The 18,070-nt window shown below is 41.4% G+C and overlaps 1 protein-coding gene across 1 annotated transcript in view; it reads left to right on the top strand.

Moving 5' to 3' along the window:
* The window catches only part of EFCAB6 (EF-hand calcium binding domain 6), a 115,972-nt gene that overhangs the window by 4,611 nt on the left and 93,291 nt on the right, over positions 1-18,070 (top strand). Inside the window, exons 3-5 of the mRNA XM_081957502.1 lie at positions 3,480-3,700; positions 6,446-6,528; positions 9,569-9,635. Coding sequence (XP_081813628.1) covers positions 3,480-3,700; positions 6,446-6,528; positions 9,569-9,635 — 371 coding nt within the window. The remainder of the gene's footprint in view (positions 1-3,479; positions 3,701-6,445; positions 6,529-9,568; positions 9,636-18,070) is intronic.

The following is an 18,070-nucleotide window of genomic DNA, read 5'->3' as shown; positions in this document are numbered from 1 at the left end:
GCTGAAGTGGGTAGATCTGGCTCAGGTCTTAATGGCTCATTCCCAAAGGTGGGGGCTGCTGAGTTTTTCCCTGTCTTTTTTTTTAATATTTTTTTTTTATTTTGAATAAACACAAACAAACAAGACACAACAAACACCATAAAAACATATTCCATTACAAATTATAAAAAGTGTGTCAATTGGTTACAAAGAACTTTCGTGAATCCCTTCCATAGTCATCACCTAAAATCCATATCAAATTATATATTTTACATCAAATATATTTATATATATATTACTATCATCATACCTCATCCTTCATATGACTATAGTTTGAACATCCCTTTATAACAAATATTCCAAAATTCAAAGCAAAACCACATAATGGCATTCCATTGTATATTTTCAATATCATCCAACAACATTCTATCTTTGTGAAACATTCTAAATAAAAATTAATTATGTTTGATAACAAAGTTTCTAAACCTCCTTTCTTAATCACTGTTTACAATTTATATCCAATTTCCAGGGACGTGCGGTCAGGGGAGGCAAGGGAGGCAGAGCCTCACCTCTCTTCATGAAATAATAGTATATAATATTATATACTATATATATATATATATATTATAATATTATATACATCCGTCCGGCCGCGCCTGGGAGCTGCGGAGCTGCGGCAGAAATGTTGTCGGCGCTCTTCTGCCTCTGGCCTCCGCAGCTCCCGGGCGCGGCTGGACGGATGTAGCCACAGCGACGCCGAGGCGGTCTGGGCGGACGAAAAAGCGAGCGAGGCAGCCTGATCCTCGGTCACTCGCCCGCCGGACTGCCTCGGCGCCATTCTGGCTACCTCCGTCCGGGCGCGCCCGGGAGCTGCGGAGGGCGGAGGCAGAAATGTTGTTGGCGCTCCCGGATGACGAAGGCACGAAAGCGACTGGGGAACGATGAGAACCTTCCTGCCTCTGCTGGATTTCACGCGCTCCTCGCGACTGCAATATGCAGTCGCGAGGAGCGCGCAAAGTCCAGCAGAGGCAGGAAGGTTCTCGTTGTTCCCCAGTCGCTTTCGAGGACTGCGGAGCGCAAGCCGGTGGAGCACGCTCAGGAAGGCGGGGAATGGGATCACGTGTGCCGGAGGCTGAGGCAGCCTGAGCCTCCAGCACACATGGTCCCATTCCCCGCCTTCCTGATGACGTCACCAGCCTCACCAGCCATAAACCTCACCGCACGTCACTGCCAATTTCAATATTATACGCTTTCATACATAACAAAATGTCTAAACTTCCTTTCATGGTCACCATTTAAAAATTTATACCAAATTTTCTCTTGTCAAACCAATACATATGTATACATTATATCATTATCAATTATCTATCTATCTATATCCATTATCACTACATTTTTAACATAATGCTCTAATTTTAACCATTTAGCTAGTATTTTGTTAATAGTTTTCATATCTCAACCTGTGTCTTTCCAGTAGTAGTACAGTCTTATTTCTTTTGCCTTATGTGGGATTAATCTTCTGGTTATTTCCTTAATCAACTTTGTGTGGACTTCACTTCGCACCTTGTTGCTTGTTGCATGTCTTATAAATTCTCAAAACCCTCCATCAGCTTCTTTAATCAGCTTATCTTTGGTTATCAGTAGTGCTTTTGTCAAAGTTCCTCTCCTTAAATCCATCAATTCTTCTCTCTTTTCTCCTTTTATACCTTGAAATCTGGGGTAGAGCTCCTTTCCATCTCTCTTCCCTTTCCATGTTCCATTCTTTCCATTTCTAATGACGCTCAGATCACTGTAAATAGCCACAGTTATCTTGCCTCTTTGTTCATTTTTCCCTTGGGTTTTTGAGACTCTAACCCCCACTTTTTCCATTAGCTGGCTATCTTCAATTTCATCAAATTTTGCTATATTATCATCTATTCCACTCTAGTTGGAAAACAACGCTTTGTTTTTCACTTCTCTCTCGCTGCCAAAGAGACATCCAAAGGGCACCTGCATAAACAACCCATCTAAAATCTTTAGCAAGCTAAAATCTTTGAAGTGCAAGGTCAAAATGATCAAAGAAAAGAGAGAGAAAAATATTTCCAGAACTCAGCCTCCAACCTCCAAGTGGCAGTGTAACTTCTTTTCCTTCTGATGTTACTGCTCTTTTTATATTCCTTTTATATCCTCTTTATATTCCAAACTTAAAAGAAACAAGGCTCTTAAATGGAACAAAATAAAAAGAAAGAAAACCATCCAAGCCAGCATTGAGAAAAAAAAAATCCATAGGTAAAAAAAAAGTAGAAGAAAAGCCAATACTTTCACTTTAAAAAGTAGGAAGTGTTTGCAAAACTTCCATCCATAGAAGACAATTAAAAAAAAGATAACACACTGTCCAAAATAGCTTAAATTTGCTACTTCTTTTCTTTTCTTTTCTTTTCTTTACAAGTTTAATTTGGTTTTAATCTTTTTTGGTCAGTCTCTTTTGTAAAAATAAAATTTCCTCAATGGACACACTTTCTCTTTCCGCTTTCCTCCGGTTGTGGAGCTGTCCCGACTTCAGCAGCTTGGGGCTGCACTTCTATCACCAGCTAGAAGAGATTCTCTTGGATCAATCAGGGACTTTGCGATGTCCCTGAGATCAGCAAGACATACTCTTCCCTGTCACCATCTTTTTGGGACACTTTAGGTCCAGATGGACCACCCAGCGGTAAAAATATCGGCTACGATCTCGGAGCTCCGAGATCACACATCCGTATCGTCGCGACGTCAGCTCCTTCCCCCAGTTTTTGCCTGTCTTGAGTTTCTACTTCTCTTTTTAGGGGAAATATTCTGCCTTTTTAATATTTCCTAAAATATTTCATTTCTCTAGCAGAGGGGTGGATTTTAACTTCCAACAGGCACAAAACATTCTACAAGCTTCGGTTTTCAAAAGCTCACATCAAAAGATTGCAAAAAGTAATGAATGAAGGAAGATACCAGTGGCATCACTTGCTTTGCCTTCATCTCAAAATGAAGATTATAAATCTTCATTTATAAATAAACTCTATGCATTTGTTTGCAATAGGTTACTTTATATTCCTTTCAAACAAGTAATCTTTGAACTACTACTGGTCTTCAAAGTTACAATGGACTTCAAAAAAACTATTTACAAGCTGTCCCCAAAGTTACCACCGCCCCCTGCTGGTCAAGCGATCACATTTCAAGTGTTTGAGCACCACTTTGCATTTACAACTGGTTGTAGTGTTCCATGGTCACTGGCAGAAAATGGCAAAAAATGACCCTTTGCATAACAATATGATTCCATTAATCATCATAAAATGGATGTAAAATTGAATTTGGTCATGCCCAAAATAACTTACTGCCAAAATTCCACCTCTCATTGTGGCCATAAGTTGAGGGCTACTTGTAAAGAAAAGATTTGCTTTGGAAAGGTTTGCATTCCATTCTGTATCTTAAACTTTATATTCAATTTGTATCTATTTTTAAGAAGGCTTCATAGCTCATACTGTCTTTTGCAGCTGTTTCTGTCAAGTCTGTCCCTGACTCCACGCTGTCGTCCGATGTTGTTGAGCAGATTTTGCTTCAGAAAATAACTGCAAAAGAAGATGAAATCAAAAAAGCATTTCAGATTATTGATATCGATCAGACACTGAAGATCACTAAGGGTGAATTTAGAAGAGTGATTGAAACATTCATTTTACCTCTGACAGATGAGCAGTTTAATGTGGTGCTGGCAAAGGTACGTGTTCTCATAACTGCTGCACATCAATGTATTTGTATTAATTGAACTCAATTCAGTAATGCATTTGTTGACTGTGTTCCATTAAAGACATCGTGGTTGCTCAGGATGACTTAATAAATTAAATCTGCAGGAAATTGCATTGTAATAAAATAGTGGCTTTGCATAAGGTGATGCAAGGGACGCAGTGGCTCAGTGGCTAAGACGCTGAGCTTGTCGATCAGAAAGATCTGCAGTTCGGCGGTTCGAATCCCTAGTGCCGTGGAGTGGAGTGATCTCCCATTACTTGTCCCAGCTTCTGTCAACCTAGCAGTTTGAAAGCATGTAAAAATGCAAGTAGAAAAATAGGAACTACCTTTGGTGGGAAGCTAACAGTGTTCCATGTGCCTTCAGTATTTAGTCATGCCGGCCACATGACCACGGAGGCGTCTTCGGATAGCGCTGGCTCTTCGGCTTGGAAACAGAGATGAGCACTGCCCCCTAGAGTCAGGAACCACTAGCACGCATGTGCGAGGCCTGAGATATTCTGGTGATCTCCCGGTGTAAATGGCATGTGGGAATGATCTTGGGAGACTGGGTGTGAGGTGGGGAGAGATGCTGCCTAGGGAATGATTGGATAAGAGATGGCACAGCCTGTAGCTACACAATGGGCAGAAAAAGAAAGTCCAAAAGGAAACCCCTTAATTTCTCACGCTGTAAGAGATAATGGCAGATTCGGCCACTCTAGTACAGGGGTCCCCAAATCCCGGGCCGCAGCCCACTCTCGGACTATCGCCTGTTCAGAACTGGGCTGCAGAAGCGGCTCGCTCGTGCACATCCATGTGCAGCTTGACTTGCATAAGGCGTGGTCCAGTGGGCATATGTGTGCAGTTTGATTTGCATGAGCAGTGGGCCAACGCACACATGCACAACAGGGGTGGGTTACAGCAGTCACTACTGCCAATTCGCTCGTGGGCTGTTTGCGCGCGCGAGCTTAATACACGCTGCATGTGCAGTGCAATAAAAATTGTTCTGCACATGTGCAGAAGCAAAAAACAAGATGGCCAGTTCGGGGGCATGGCAGGCCTGGGTCGCTGCCGGTTCCAGTGACTCAGGCTGTCAAACCGCTACCGGTTCGGCTGAACCAATCCAAAGTGGTAGGAACCTACCACTGATGCAATTTACACAGGTTGGTTCCCCTCTCCCCCATTGGGCAGCCAAGCTGCAAAGGTTGGGGATCACTGCTATAGATTTCCTTAGTGTAGCCTCACAATAAAGTCAAATTAGCTCATCTGGTTGTGTTTTCTGTCTCTGGTCTACCTGGGGAGGCTGATATCTGCTCAATCTGTTCTGACCTTGCTTGTGTTTTCAAAATTAAACACTTAGAGCAGAATGAGCCCACCGTCTCCTGCCTCTCCCACTGTGGAACGGATTTCCTGCCATTCATGGATGTGTCTGTCTGTCTCATCTTCTTGACCACAGGGTCAAAGTAATTCATTATTACTCTCCTCCAAGATATAGCAATAGTACTTAGATTTATATACCGCTTCATAGTGCTTTTACAGCCCTCTCTAAGCGGTTTACAGACTCAGCCTATCACCCCCAACAACCTGGGTCCTCATTTTACCCACCTTGGAAGGATGAGTCAACCTTGAGCCGGTGAGATTTGAACTGCCGAACTGCAGCTAGCAGTCAGCTGAAGTAGCTGGCAGTAACTGCACTCTAACCACTGTGCCACCTTGGCTAGATAGGTAGGTAGGTAGGTAGGTAGGTAGGTAGACAGATAGAGGATGGATGATGGATGACGGAGGGATGAATGGATGGATGGATAGATAGCAGTAGCAGTAGTAATAGCACTTAGACGTATATACCGCTTCATAGTGCTTTTACAGCCCTCTCTAAGCAGTTTACAGAGTCAGCCTATCACCCGCAACAACCTGGGTCCTCATTTTACCCACCTTGGAAGGATGGAAGGCTGAGTCAACCTTGAGCTGGTGAGATTTGAACTGCCGAACTGCAACTAGCAGTCAGCTGAAGTAGCCTGCAGTACTGCAGTCTAAACCACTGCACCACCTCGGCTCTATATGGATATTGTCTTTTGTTTTGACTTCTCAGCTTAATATACAGCCCTGGCATTTTTTAGCGGTCTTCCCTCCAAATAATAGCTGGATCTCACCCTGCTTAGCTTTTTGAGATCAACCAAGGCTCGTTAATAGCAGCAGAATTTTAGCCTTTGTTTTGAGATGCGTATCTTTGGGAAGTGATCACAGCAGATGGTAGCCAACTTGACTGCTGTTCTGAAGAGAAACTGAATGTACAATGCTTTATCACACAGGAAATATTGTAGTCTGGGAACATTTTACTACTTAACTCCTTGGAATGAATGACTTAATTGTGAGATTAGAGACCTCAGATATTTTTGTCTTAAGAATTCTAACTGAATTAATACTCCTGTTAAATAGAAGCAGTATGTTGAAAAGTTATATAAGAAGATAAATCCACCAGAAACCTGCATAGGATTTGAAATAGGTTGCTATAACTTACCATAGGCAATATTGAGAACATTTGAGATTGCAAATATTTTTGATGCAAGAGATTAACTGTTTGGTGAACTTATTTATTTGGAAATGTATAACCAAAGAAAGGTGATTATGCTTTTCATTATGTACTACTGGAATGAAGAATGAGAAGGGATGGAAACGATCATTCTCCACTATGTCGAAACATCATCTCAAAGTAATCAGCCTTTTTTAAAAACCGAAACAGGTTCCAGGAATTACCAGAGTTACTGTTCCGTATCTGGAGTTCTTGTCAATGTTTTCGAAGCCCACCAGTAACGTCAACGGAAAGTAAGGATGTTGATTTAATTTATTTTTTTGCTGTTTTAAGTAACAGAGAAATCAAAATAGCAAAGTATGAATAGCAAAGTATAAGGCTGCCAGCGTAAACAGCATTTACTTACAGCAGCAATAAGCAAAATTAGGCAAGTAAGAATGGAAGGCAAACACTTGTCTTGGGCTTCTGTTTTCAGCAGAAACTCCATGTATACAACAGACCTGCTTTTCTGGTCAAAACTGAAGGGCCAGCTCATATTTCCTCATATTTCCAAGCAGAACTGGATGGTCTTTATCCCCCATCAATATTTGCTTTGTAGATTTATATCTCATCCAAATGCAATATACCTAGCACATTTTACTCCATGATAGAATATCACCCAATGATCTTCCATGGCTGAGGATGGATTTGAACCTGAGTCTCCCAGGCCTTGTCCAACTCTTAACTGCATTGGCTCTCTCAGATTATAGTTGCAGCTAGGCCAGGGGTGTCAAACTCAAGGCCCGGGCACCGGATTTGGCCTGCAGAATGCTTAAATCTGGCTGCCCTGGCAACTGCAAAAGAATAGCCCGTGGTACCAGTGAAAATGGAGCTCAGGAGGGTCACATGCGGTCTTCCCGAGCGCCGTTTTTGCTGGTAGAGGGTTACAGGAAGCTGTCGCAGCTGAAAACGGAGCTTAGGAGCCTGTTTTCACTGGCAGAGGGCTCGGACCACCACCTGCACCCCTGACGTTGAGCTGGCCATGCCCACATCAGCCCCCCCCAGGTCAAACACAACTCTGATGTGGCCCTCAATGAAATTCAGATTGACACCCCTGATCCAGGCTGTTTTAGTTGGCTACAATCAGTAGGTGTATTTTCTGTGGGTTTGAAGACAGTGTTAAAACCACATTGGTTTCTCGTCTTTATGACCTCCAATGGGGGGGGGGGGAGGTTTAGATTAGATTCACCAAGATAGGGTCAAAAAAAGCAAGTTAGTCTCAAATGATTAGAGCCCCAAAGACACTTGCTTTCTGTAATATATTCTCAATATATTAATACAAACTCAAGGTAAACCGCTCCAAACTCGTTTGTAGAAAATACGACTTCAACAACAGAGTGGTCAATGCCTGGAATGCTCTACCCGACTCCGTTGTTACATCCTCAAACCTCCATAACTTTAACTTTAAACTGTCTACCGTGGACCTCACCCCATTCCTAAGAGGTCCGTAAAGGGGGCGTGCATAAGCACACCAGCTTGCCTACCGTCCCTGTCCTACTGCCCTCATTTATTCGTACCCATTTCCTGTGTTCATGTCCATGTTTATACTTAGATATGTTATTGTACCTGTTTGACAAACTAAATAAATAAATTCATACGTTACTGTTGGGAAAGTAAAATGCTCTTTCTCCCTTTCCTATGCCGGGGCGTTTGAGGAGATGAGCTAAGGAAGTATTCTGATCTGAACAATGACCTAAAACTAAATTAAACAAACTTCAGTGCTGTGAATCTTGTGCTTCAGTTGTTTCGTTTCCCCAAACTGACTGAAGGACATAGAATCTGCTGGCATCACTTAAACAACCACTTCTTCCCCAAGGCGCAAAGGCTTTGAGTTGTGGCACAGAGGTGTGAATTTTCGTGCCTCATGTCCTCTGAAGAACCTTCCAGATGTGGCACAGTCTCATAAATGCTGCATAATTGACAACACTGTGTAGAAGTAAATCATTAGAGCAGTGTTTCTCAAACGTGGCCACTTGAATTGTGCGGACTTCGTCCTGGCCAGGGAATTCTGAGAGTTGAAGTCCACACATATTCAACTTGCCAAGGTTGAGAAACACTGCCTTATTACAGCATACTTGCATTGTTTTTTTGCTCACCTGTAAACCAATATTAAAAGCTGAGGTAGATAAAAGGATGGGAAACCCATTGCTAGACAGACAGGGGAAGCTGGGGCGGAGAGAGATAATTTAGTTTTACTCAGCATCTGAAACTGAGTTCTTTTTTCTTCTGTGCTGCCAAAGAGAGGAATGATTTAATGGGGGAAAGGATGCGGTGCAGAGGTTTATATTCTCTACTTCGTGGCAGAATTCCTCTCTTCTTGGCTGTTCAAACTAAAACAAAATAGGACTATGTAAAAAAATTGTCTGTTAAGACTCCTGGTTCCTGCTCTAGATTTCTCCTCAGAAATAACTGTGGCCAAATTAACAATGGCAACAGCATATAAAGAGCATTTGTATAAAATGTTTTATAGATGGCATATGTCACGGAAAGATTGGCAAAAGTGTTCAAAGATAAATCAGCCAAGTATTGGAAGTGTCACCAGACTCCGGGATCATATTATCATATGTGGCGGACGTGTGCAGAGGCAAAAAAATATTGGGCAAAAATTTGCATGTGATTGGAAAGGATGATACAGCAGTATATTGATTTAAAGCTGGTACTGTTTTTGTTGGGTATTTCACCAGAGAAATATAGTAAAGAAAATGTATATTTAAGTATTCATGTAATAACTGTAGCTAGAATTGTATTTACACAAAATTGGAAAATGGAAAAAATTCCCTCAGAAGGAGAGGTAATTAAAAAAATATTAGACTGTGCAGAAATGAACAGATTCACATTGGCAATTAAAGAGAAGGAAGAATCAGAGTATTATAAGATATGGGGATGTTTTTTTATCACTATATAGAAAATGAATATAGACAAAAAGAAACAGAAAAAACGAATAATTTTTTTGGGGGGGAGGGGAGAAACAGAATTATAGGGGAGGAGTTAAATTAAAAGGTAATTGAAATGTAAAGGTAAGATAAAATAGATTAAAAATGACGTAACTGTTAAAATGACTGTACCCAGATGACACACTGTATGATTAATGATGTAAGAGTGGTGATGGAAAAATTAAAAAAAACTTTTCCGAAAAAAAGAAAGGAACAGCTATGGCCCATTGCGTGCCAATGACAAGGCTCAACTGTCACCAGGAGCTGGAAGTTCTATTTTCATCCCCAGCTAAAACTATTGGTAAGAGGGCAGGCTTGATCAAAAGAACTGAGCGACCTTCATTTCTGGTTGGTTTTTCAGGTGGAATAATCTCCGAGAAAGCCGAACCAGGACCTTAAGCCAGATGGAGTGCCTCTTACGAGAAAAGGTACCAACCCACAAAGGGGCTTCCACCTCAAACAGGATCCCCAATGTTGCAAAACTCAAGAGCTAGTTGTAACTCAGAAGGGCCTCATGGAAGGGGCCCCTAGTGAAACTTTTTGTCCTCAAACCCAAGGGCCTGCACCAGTGATGGGTTCCGGATCCCGGTGCAACCGGTACGGTGCACCGGGGCACGGCGTCCACCACATGAATGCATGCATGCGTCCTGACCTCCAGCGACACCTCCACGAGCCTCTGTGCTGCTCCAGCTGCACAGGCGCTGTATGTGCCATGCACGCGCCTAAGTTCAAATACAGGTAAGGACGATGGGTGGGCAGGTGGGCCCTCCGGAGCACTATACCGGAATGGTACCCAGTGCTCTGGGCAGGCACTGACATGCCCGTATTGGGACATACCGCCTGCAACCCACCACTGGCCTGCACTTTTGTTACTGATCTCCCAATCTCAGGACAGAGCAAAGGGCAATCCCCATGCATGTTTTGGAGACAGTGAAGGATTCAGAAGCCACCTTCTCCTGAATTTCATGATCCTTGGCATCTTAAGTGCTAAAGGAGCAAGACCAGTCCCTCACGAATTTCCATCAGCTGTAGACATTCTCAGCAGTTGTGGGAGAGAATGGTGCAAAAGTAGGGTGCCTGCAGGATGGAGCCAAAAAAATAAAGCCAAGTTATAAGCCCATGAAAAACAGGCATAGCTTCAACTGTACTGCCATTTTGACTCTTTTGGCCATACCTTGCAGTATCTTTATGCTAGAAGTCTCATTCTGCCTCCGCATTCTCTCCCTTTCAAGATCAACCATCCTCTAGAGTGGTGTTTCTCAACTATAGCAACTTGAAGAGGTATGGACTTCAACTCCCAGAATTCCCTAGCTAGCAAGGCTCGCTGGGGAATTCTGGGAGTTGAAGTCCACATATATTCAAGTTGCTATGTTTGAGAATACACTGCTTTAGAAAATGAAGTGTGGATACCTGGAACAGGGTATTCATTGCCAATAGTAAAAATGTCTGAATTGCACTTAATTCAGGGTGAATTCCTCGAGTTGGCCTAAGTCTCTTGACCAGGGCTGGTTTCTCAGAGCTGTTTGAAGTGACAGTCTAACCTGAAGTTGTTGCAGCCTGGCCTTAGCACATTGGCACCACCCAGTGTATGCCTGCATGCCCAGGTGGCTTTCTACCAGGTGCCAGACAAGGTCTCTGGTGAAGGGCATCTGTCTCTGGCACCCAAGACTGTCAGCTATTTGCATATTAAAGAACTGTCAAGACAGATTGCAGCCAAGACATGCTTTCATCACAGAAATGAAGCCTCTTTATCATCACTCAGAGTTTCCATGGCTTTGCTGTGCTTCAGTTTGGCTATAAAGGTGAATGAAGCAGTCACCACTGAGTTGCCACATTAATGAAGTGATTTTTTTTTACTGGGTTTCCCCCAAAATAAGACAGGGTCTTGGCCTTATTTTGGGGGAGGTCTTTACCATCTTTAAAGCGCTCCATGGCACGGGACCTAGTTATTTGCGGGATCGTATCCTGCCCCATACATCCCTGCGACCAATTCGCTCTCACAGAGAGGGACTCCTCCAGGTGCCGTCCACTAAGCAATGCCAGAGGGCGGCGCCAAGGGGAAGGGACTTCTCTGTGATGGGCCCAGCCCTCTGGAATGACCTCCCCCCCGACATTAGGACAACTACCGATCTCCGCTCCTTCCGCACGAAACTCAAGACCCACCTGTTCTCAACTAGCTGGCCTAGCTTAACTACAACTCTATTTTCTAATCCCCCCTGGACAATTTTAAATCTAAACTAACTGATTTTTTGGGTATTTTAATTGTTTTAAATTTTATTGTGTTGTTTTTAACTTATGATTATTTATTTATGAATTGTACAATGTTTCGATTACCTCCTCCTTGTCATTTATTTGTATATTGAGTTGTACGCCGCCCCGAGTCCCTTTGTGGAGAGGGTGCGGCCTATAAATTGAATTAATAAATAAATAATAAATAAATATTTTTGAGGTGCAGGAGGCGATGAGCGTGGTCACCTCATAGCTGCTGCTGAAGCTTCAATTCAGTCATGGGCAGATTGGCTGCATTTAACCCATGCTTGGACTCTCCAGAGCAGCACCCAGGAAAACTAAAAATTCAGCCAAAATTGCTCCAAAGTTTAGTCCAATGACAAAAAGCAACTGGATTATTTTTAGAGGACTACAGGGCATAAAAATACAGCAGTGAACTGTGACTTGTATTATGTTGCAATATTTTGGGGGAAAACATGAGCCCAATATGAGCTTGGGCTTATTATCCGGGGAGGTCTTATATTTGGGGAAACGGGGTAATTTTTAGAATAGAAAAGAAAAGAACTTTATTGTCACTTTGAATGTAAACTAATCAGCATACATTAAAATGAAATTTTGTTACATTCAGTTCTCAAAGGGTCACCACCTCTAATATACACTCACTAACCATGAATAAAATAAACAAATACAAAATTATGCATATAGCTACGTTTATTATATGACAGTTTGGATGTACATGTATATGGCGAGAAAAATGGATCTTGTGAGTTTAGCAGACGGCTGGCATAGGGAACAAAGCTTTTACAAAATCTGGCAGTCTTGCTAGAAAAACTTCAAAACCTCCTCCCAGAGGGGGGCAACAGAAACAGATCATGAATGAGTGTGTGGGGTCTCTAACAAGGCTTTGAGCTCTAAGCACATAGCGCTTATAAGTAGTATCCTGAATGAAAGGAAGCGAGCTTCCTATAATTTTCTCGGTTGTCCTTACCACTCTCTGTATGGACTTTCTATCTGAGGCACTGCTGCAACCAAACTTCAGTGTCTCTAGAGCAGTGGTTCTCAACCTTTCCAATGCTACAACCTTTTAATACAGTTCCACATGTTGTGGTGATCCCCAACCATAAAATTGGTATCTCGGTTCCTAAGACCATCAAAAATATCTGTTTTCCGATGGTCTTAGGCGATCCCTGTGAAAGGGTCATTCGATTCCCAAAGGGGTCCCGACCCAAGATTGAGAACCACTGCTCTAGAGCAATCTTTCTCAATCTTGACAACTTTAAGATATGTGGACTTCAACTCCCACAATTCCCCAGTTAACATGTTGGCTAGGGAATTCGAAAAGTTGAAATTAATACATCTTAAAGCAAGCTGGTTAGAAAGTTCTGGCAGTTGAAGTCCACATATCTTAAAGTTGTCAGGGTTGAGGAACAATGGTATAGAGATAACAAAGATGATTAGGGGACTGGAGACTAAAACATATGAAGAACGGATGCAGGAACTGGGTATGTTTAGCTTAAAAGAAAGAAGGACTAGGGGAGACATGATAGCAGTGTTCCAATATCTCAGGGATTGCCACAAAGAAGAGGTAGTCAAACTATTTTCCAAGGGCACCTGAGGGTAGAACAAAAAGCAATGGTGGAAACTAATCAAGGAGAGAAGCAACTTAGAACTGAGGAGAAATTTCCTGACAATTAGAACAATTAATCAGTGGAACAGAAGTTGCCTCCAGAAGTTGTGAATGCCCCAACACTGGAAGTCTTTAAGAAGATGTTGGATAGCCATTTGCCTGAAATGGTATAGGGTTTCCTGCCTAGGCAGGGGGTTGGACTAGAAGACCTCCAAGGTCCCTTCCAACTCTACTATTGTATTGTATTATAGAGAGCTCTGTTCAGCTTTCTGGGTTACAGAACAGACCATGCCTGGTTTAAAATCCAGACATCCTTTAATTATTTAAAAAAATCCAGCATCAGGAGTCTTATTAGCATCACATCAACAGGGACTTCACATATGCAATAAACAACAGTATGTTAAGGTGTAAACATCTTTTTGCCAACATAAGGGCTTTTTCAATTGCCAGAACACTACAAAGCAGGCTGAGAAGAAATGAAAAAGGGGAGGAAAAGGTTTCCATTCCCTTTCCATAGTAAAGTTCTTTTCTTTTTTTCATTTTGTGTTTATGGGGATTTGAAAATAATCTAATTCTTTCCTATCTGGTTTGGCCCATCTTTACCAGCTGGTAAATAGGAAACATTCGCCATAGGAAGCCAATTCACTGCAGAGTGTAAACAGATGGAATCAATATAAAGTGACAAGTTAGACTGTGCTACTGAAAAGAATGGAGCCAAAATGAACAGCATAACAATCGCTGTACTTATTTTGTTCCAATTCATTTGGTGCGGAATAGCACTTCATATCTCCACAGCTGTGGCCTTCCATATCTTTGATTTGTGTGTGTGTGTACACGTACAGGTTTTTGAAAACAATTTCACTCTGGCTTTGGGGGAGGGAACAATTCCAAAGAATGTTTTTAATTTGCAATTTTGTATGAAAAAGTTCAACTGTAAAGTGACGCAGAAGCATATTTATTGCTTATAAATTTGTTATTTCCTTTTTTAGATTATTTTTAAGACCCTACGCCTTTCCGTTTGTATGAAAATACTCTAGACAGAAGCATCTCTCTTGTGATGTATCACACATGAGCATTGTTCTTTGTATTTAATTACCGTAATTGCATTGGAAGGGGCATGTTTGTTTGTTCATTTTTTAAACTGACAAAGACTTTGTAGAACTAATATTATAAACCAACAAGAGCTATTTGCACGACTAAGGTTTTATGGACTTTCCCACCCTAAATGGGGGAAAAGAATAGAATAGAATTGTTGCAGAAAATGACAGGCTTTAGACTTCTCAGGATACAGGAGTTTGTTTGGCAGCCAGGTTCAGAAAGCTAGCCAATGGCTAACGTTGTGAATTTCTGAACAACCTTTATTATTGATGCACGCATTCTTATACATTCTCAAAATCAGTGCAACACGGAAATACTTAACTCATTTCTTATTGGTTATTTTGGGGGAAAAGCCTTATAAGTAGATGGGGGGCCTTACTTTTCCTTTTTGTTACAGGTATGGGCTACGTGTCATTAACGGACTTTATTTGAACCTTGTGGTTTTGGACTTTTGACATAGGGACATTTACTGGAACATGTTGTGGTAGAAGGTTGATGACATTTCCTTATCTTTTGAAACAGGCTTCTAACTGTCCCTTCTATGCCACGTCTTTATTCTTATATTTGAATTCATATTTTATTCTACTTTAGAATAGAATAGAATTCTTTATTGGCCAAGTGTGAATGGACACACAAGGAATTTGTCTTGGTGCATATGGTCTCAGTGTACATAAAGAAAATATACATTTGTCAAGAATCATAAGGTACAACACTTAATGATAGTCATAGGGTACAAATAAGCAATCAAATCATATTAGGAAACAATCAGTATATCGTAAGGATACAAGCAACAAAGTTATAGTCATACAGTCATAAGTGGGAGGAAATGGGTGATAGGAACGATGAGAAGATTAATAGTAGTGCAGACAGTATATAGTTTGACGGTATCGAGGGAATTATTTGTTTAGCAGAGTGATGGCATTCAGGGAAAAACAGTCTTTGTGTCTAGTTGTTCTGGAATGTAGTGCCCTATAGTGTCGTTTTGAGGGTAGGAGTTGAAACAGTTTATGTCAAGGATGTAAATATTTTCACAGCTCTCTTTTTGACTATGTGCAGTATACAGGTCCTCAATGGAAGGCAGTTGGTAGCAATTGTTTTTTCTGCAGTTCTAATTACCGTATTTTTCGGAGTATAAGATGCTCCGAAGTATAACACGCACCTAGATTTTGGGGAGGAAAACAAGGGCAAAATATCTGCCTCTGCCTCCCAGAAATTTGCCTCCTTGCAACAAACAGTACAGACAATATACACTGTTTGTAGTGTTATATTTCAGACTATACTTGTACAGACGCTGTTAAAATGTGCTTTCTGGAAGTATAGTTATTCTCTGCTATTTAAAAGAACAGCACTTTTTAAAACAATAGCACTGGGCCTCTTCAGATCAAGCATTTATTTTAAAAAGCTGCTTCATTTTATTAAGTTGTCTAGAACAATAATAAAGCAGTCTTTAAAAAATAAGTCTAACAATTTGAACATTCTATAGGCATTTATAGTTGTTGACTTACCTCCTTGCAGCAAACTGCATGATTAGCCCAAGGAAAAAAAAATCTGCCTCCAGCAATTATGCCATGTGGAGCAAACAGCTAGTTTCACTTTCAATTTCTCCCGAACATCAGCTGTTAGAGGCTGCAGGGATTGCTATAGCTTATTGAAGCCTCCGCAAGGGCCCGTTTGCTTCAAAGAGGTAAATTGCTGGGAGGCAGAGGCCAAAGGGTTGGGTGGGGCTACATTCGGTGTATAAGACGCACCCAAATTTTTCACTCTCTTTTATGGGGGAAAAAGGTGCATCTTATACTCCAAAAAATACGGTATCTATTGAAATCTGTGTCTGTCTTGTTGGGTTGCAGAACCAAACCAGACAGTTATAGAGGTGCAGATGACAGACTCAATAAGCAACCTTGAAATGGAAAGGGGCTCCTCCAAGAAGGTTGAGCTGGTGGTCTGCAGTAAACCAACCAACCCAATTGCATATTGTGCCTTCAAGGATTGTAGACAAACCCTAGTTGCCGAACTCTGCACGGGCAGTCCTCAACCTATGACCACAATTGGGACTAGAATTTCAGTTGTAAGCAATTGTGGCCATAAGTCAAGTCACCACATGACTAGACTCAGTTTCACTACCGTTTTACAACAATCATAAAGAGAGTCACCATGGTTGTTATTTAGTACTCAGTATTCAGCAAGAACATTTTTTAGTTGAAAGAAGCAGCCCAAAAGTCGGTCAAGCCAAGAAATAGACCAGAGGTGGTATTCAGCAGGTTCTGACCAGTTCTGGAGAACCGGTAGCGGACATTTTGAGTAGTTCAGAGAACCAATAAATACCACCTGTCGCTGGCCCCGCCCCCATCTATTTTCTGCCTCCCGAGTCCCAGCTGATCGGGAGGAAATGGGGATTTTGCAGTATCCTTCCCCTGGAGTGGGGTGGGAATGGAGATATTACAGTATCCTTCCCCTGCCACGCCCACCAAGCCATGCCCACAGAACCGGCATGACCTTATAAAGATTCTAGGAATTCTACTTTATAATAGAGTCCCCTAGCAGAATCTTGAAAGTCTGTCCAGAATCATCCTGCTTTTTTTTAAGCGCCACAATATAACCCTGATAGAAAATGAAAAAGCTAAAGTACCCTAGAACTAGAATTCAAACAGACAAACATCTGCCACATAATACTCCAGACTTAATATTTGTCAATAGAATAGTCAAACTATTCTCCAAGGCACCTGAGGGTAGAACAAGCAGCAATGGGTGGAAACTAATCAAGGAGAGAAGCAACTTAGAACTGAAGAGAAACTTCTTGACAGTTAGAACAATGAATCTGGAACAGAAGTTGCCTCCAGAAGTTGTGAATGCCCCAACACTGGAAGTCTTTAAGAAGATGCTGGATAGCCATTTGTCTGAAATGGTATACGGTTTCCTGCCTAGGCAGGGGGTTGGACTAGAAGACCTCCAAGGTCCCTTCCAACTCTGCTAGTGTATTGTAATTAGAAAGACAAAGAAGTGTGGATAGTGGACGTAGCAGTACCTGGACAGACAGCAGAACAGAAAAGAAGGAACTGCCGAAAATAATTAATACAAAGACCTACAAATAGAAGTAGACGGACTATGACAAAAGAAAGCAGATAGTACCAGTAGTGATGGGCACTTTGGATGCAACCCCAAATGACACAAAGAGCATCATCCGCATTGGCAAAACCACCATCAGTCAATTGCAAAAGGCAGCATTACTTGGAACAGCTTTTTCATTTTGCAATAATATCTTTAATACTATCAAACAATAACAGCTGCCTATCTCAGGTCTTTGGGAGGGACTTGCTAGGTGGGTAAAAATACCAAATACATTCTGAAGATCAGTCTGACTGCGATGAACCGTACTAATAAAAATTACACATACGTATGTAAATATGCTTTTTTAAAATACATTAAAAGTATCAAGTATGTTCCACTAATGAAAAATCGATTAGAATGCAGAACTGGGAAAGTAGTTGAAAATCAGCAGGTTAAAATATTGTGGGATTTCTGAATATCAACCGATAAAATCTTGGTTCATAACACTCCATATTTAACTACGGTTGAAAAGAAGAAAATGTGGATAATTGGTGTGGAAATACCAGGAGATAGTAAAATAGAAGACCAAGAATTGATGAAGATGACGAAGTAACAAGATCTGAAAACTGAAGTTAGAAGATTATGGCATAAACCAGCCTTGGTGATAGCAGTGGCTATTGGCAGATTGGGTGCCATACCAAAAACTCTTAGATAGAACTTGGAAAATCTGGATAGAACTTGACAAAATTTCCATTTGTTAATTACAAAATGCCATATTGCTTAGATCTATCCATACACTATGCTAATATATTACAACATCCTAGATTCTTGGGAAGAACTCAATGAGTATGAAATCCAACAGCT

Source organism: Natrix helvetica (assembly GCF_964273705.1).
Source record: "Natrix helvetica genome assembly, chromosome: 6".
Lineage (NCBI taxonomy): Eukaryota > Metazoa > Chordata > Lepidosauria > Squamata > Natricidae > Natrix > Natrix helvetica.
Note: the sequence above shows the minus strand (reverse complement) of the source record. Positions and strands in the feature narration are given on the sequence as shown.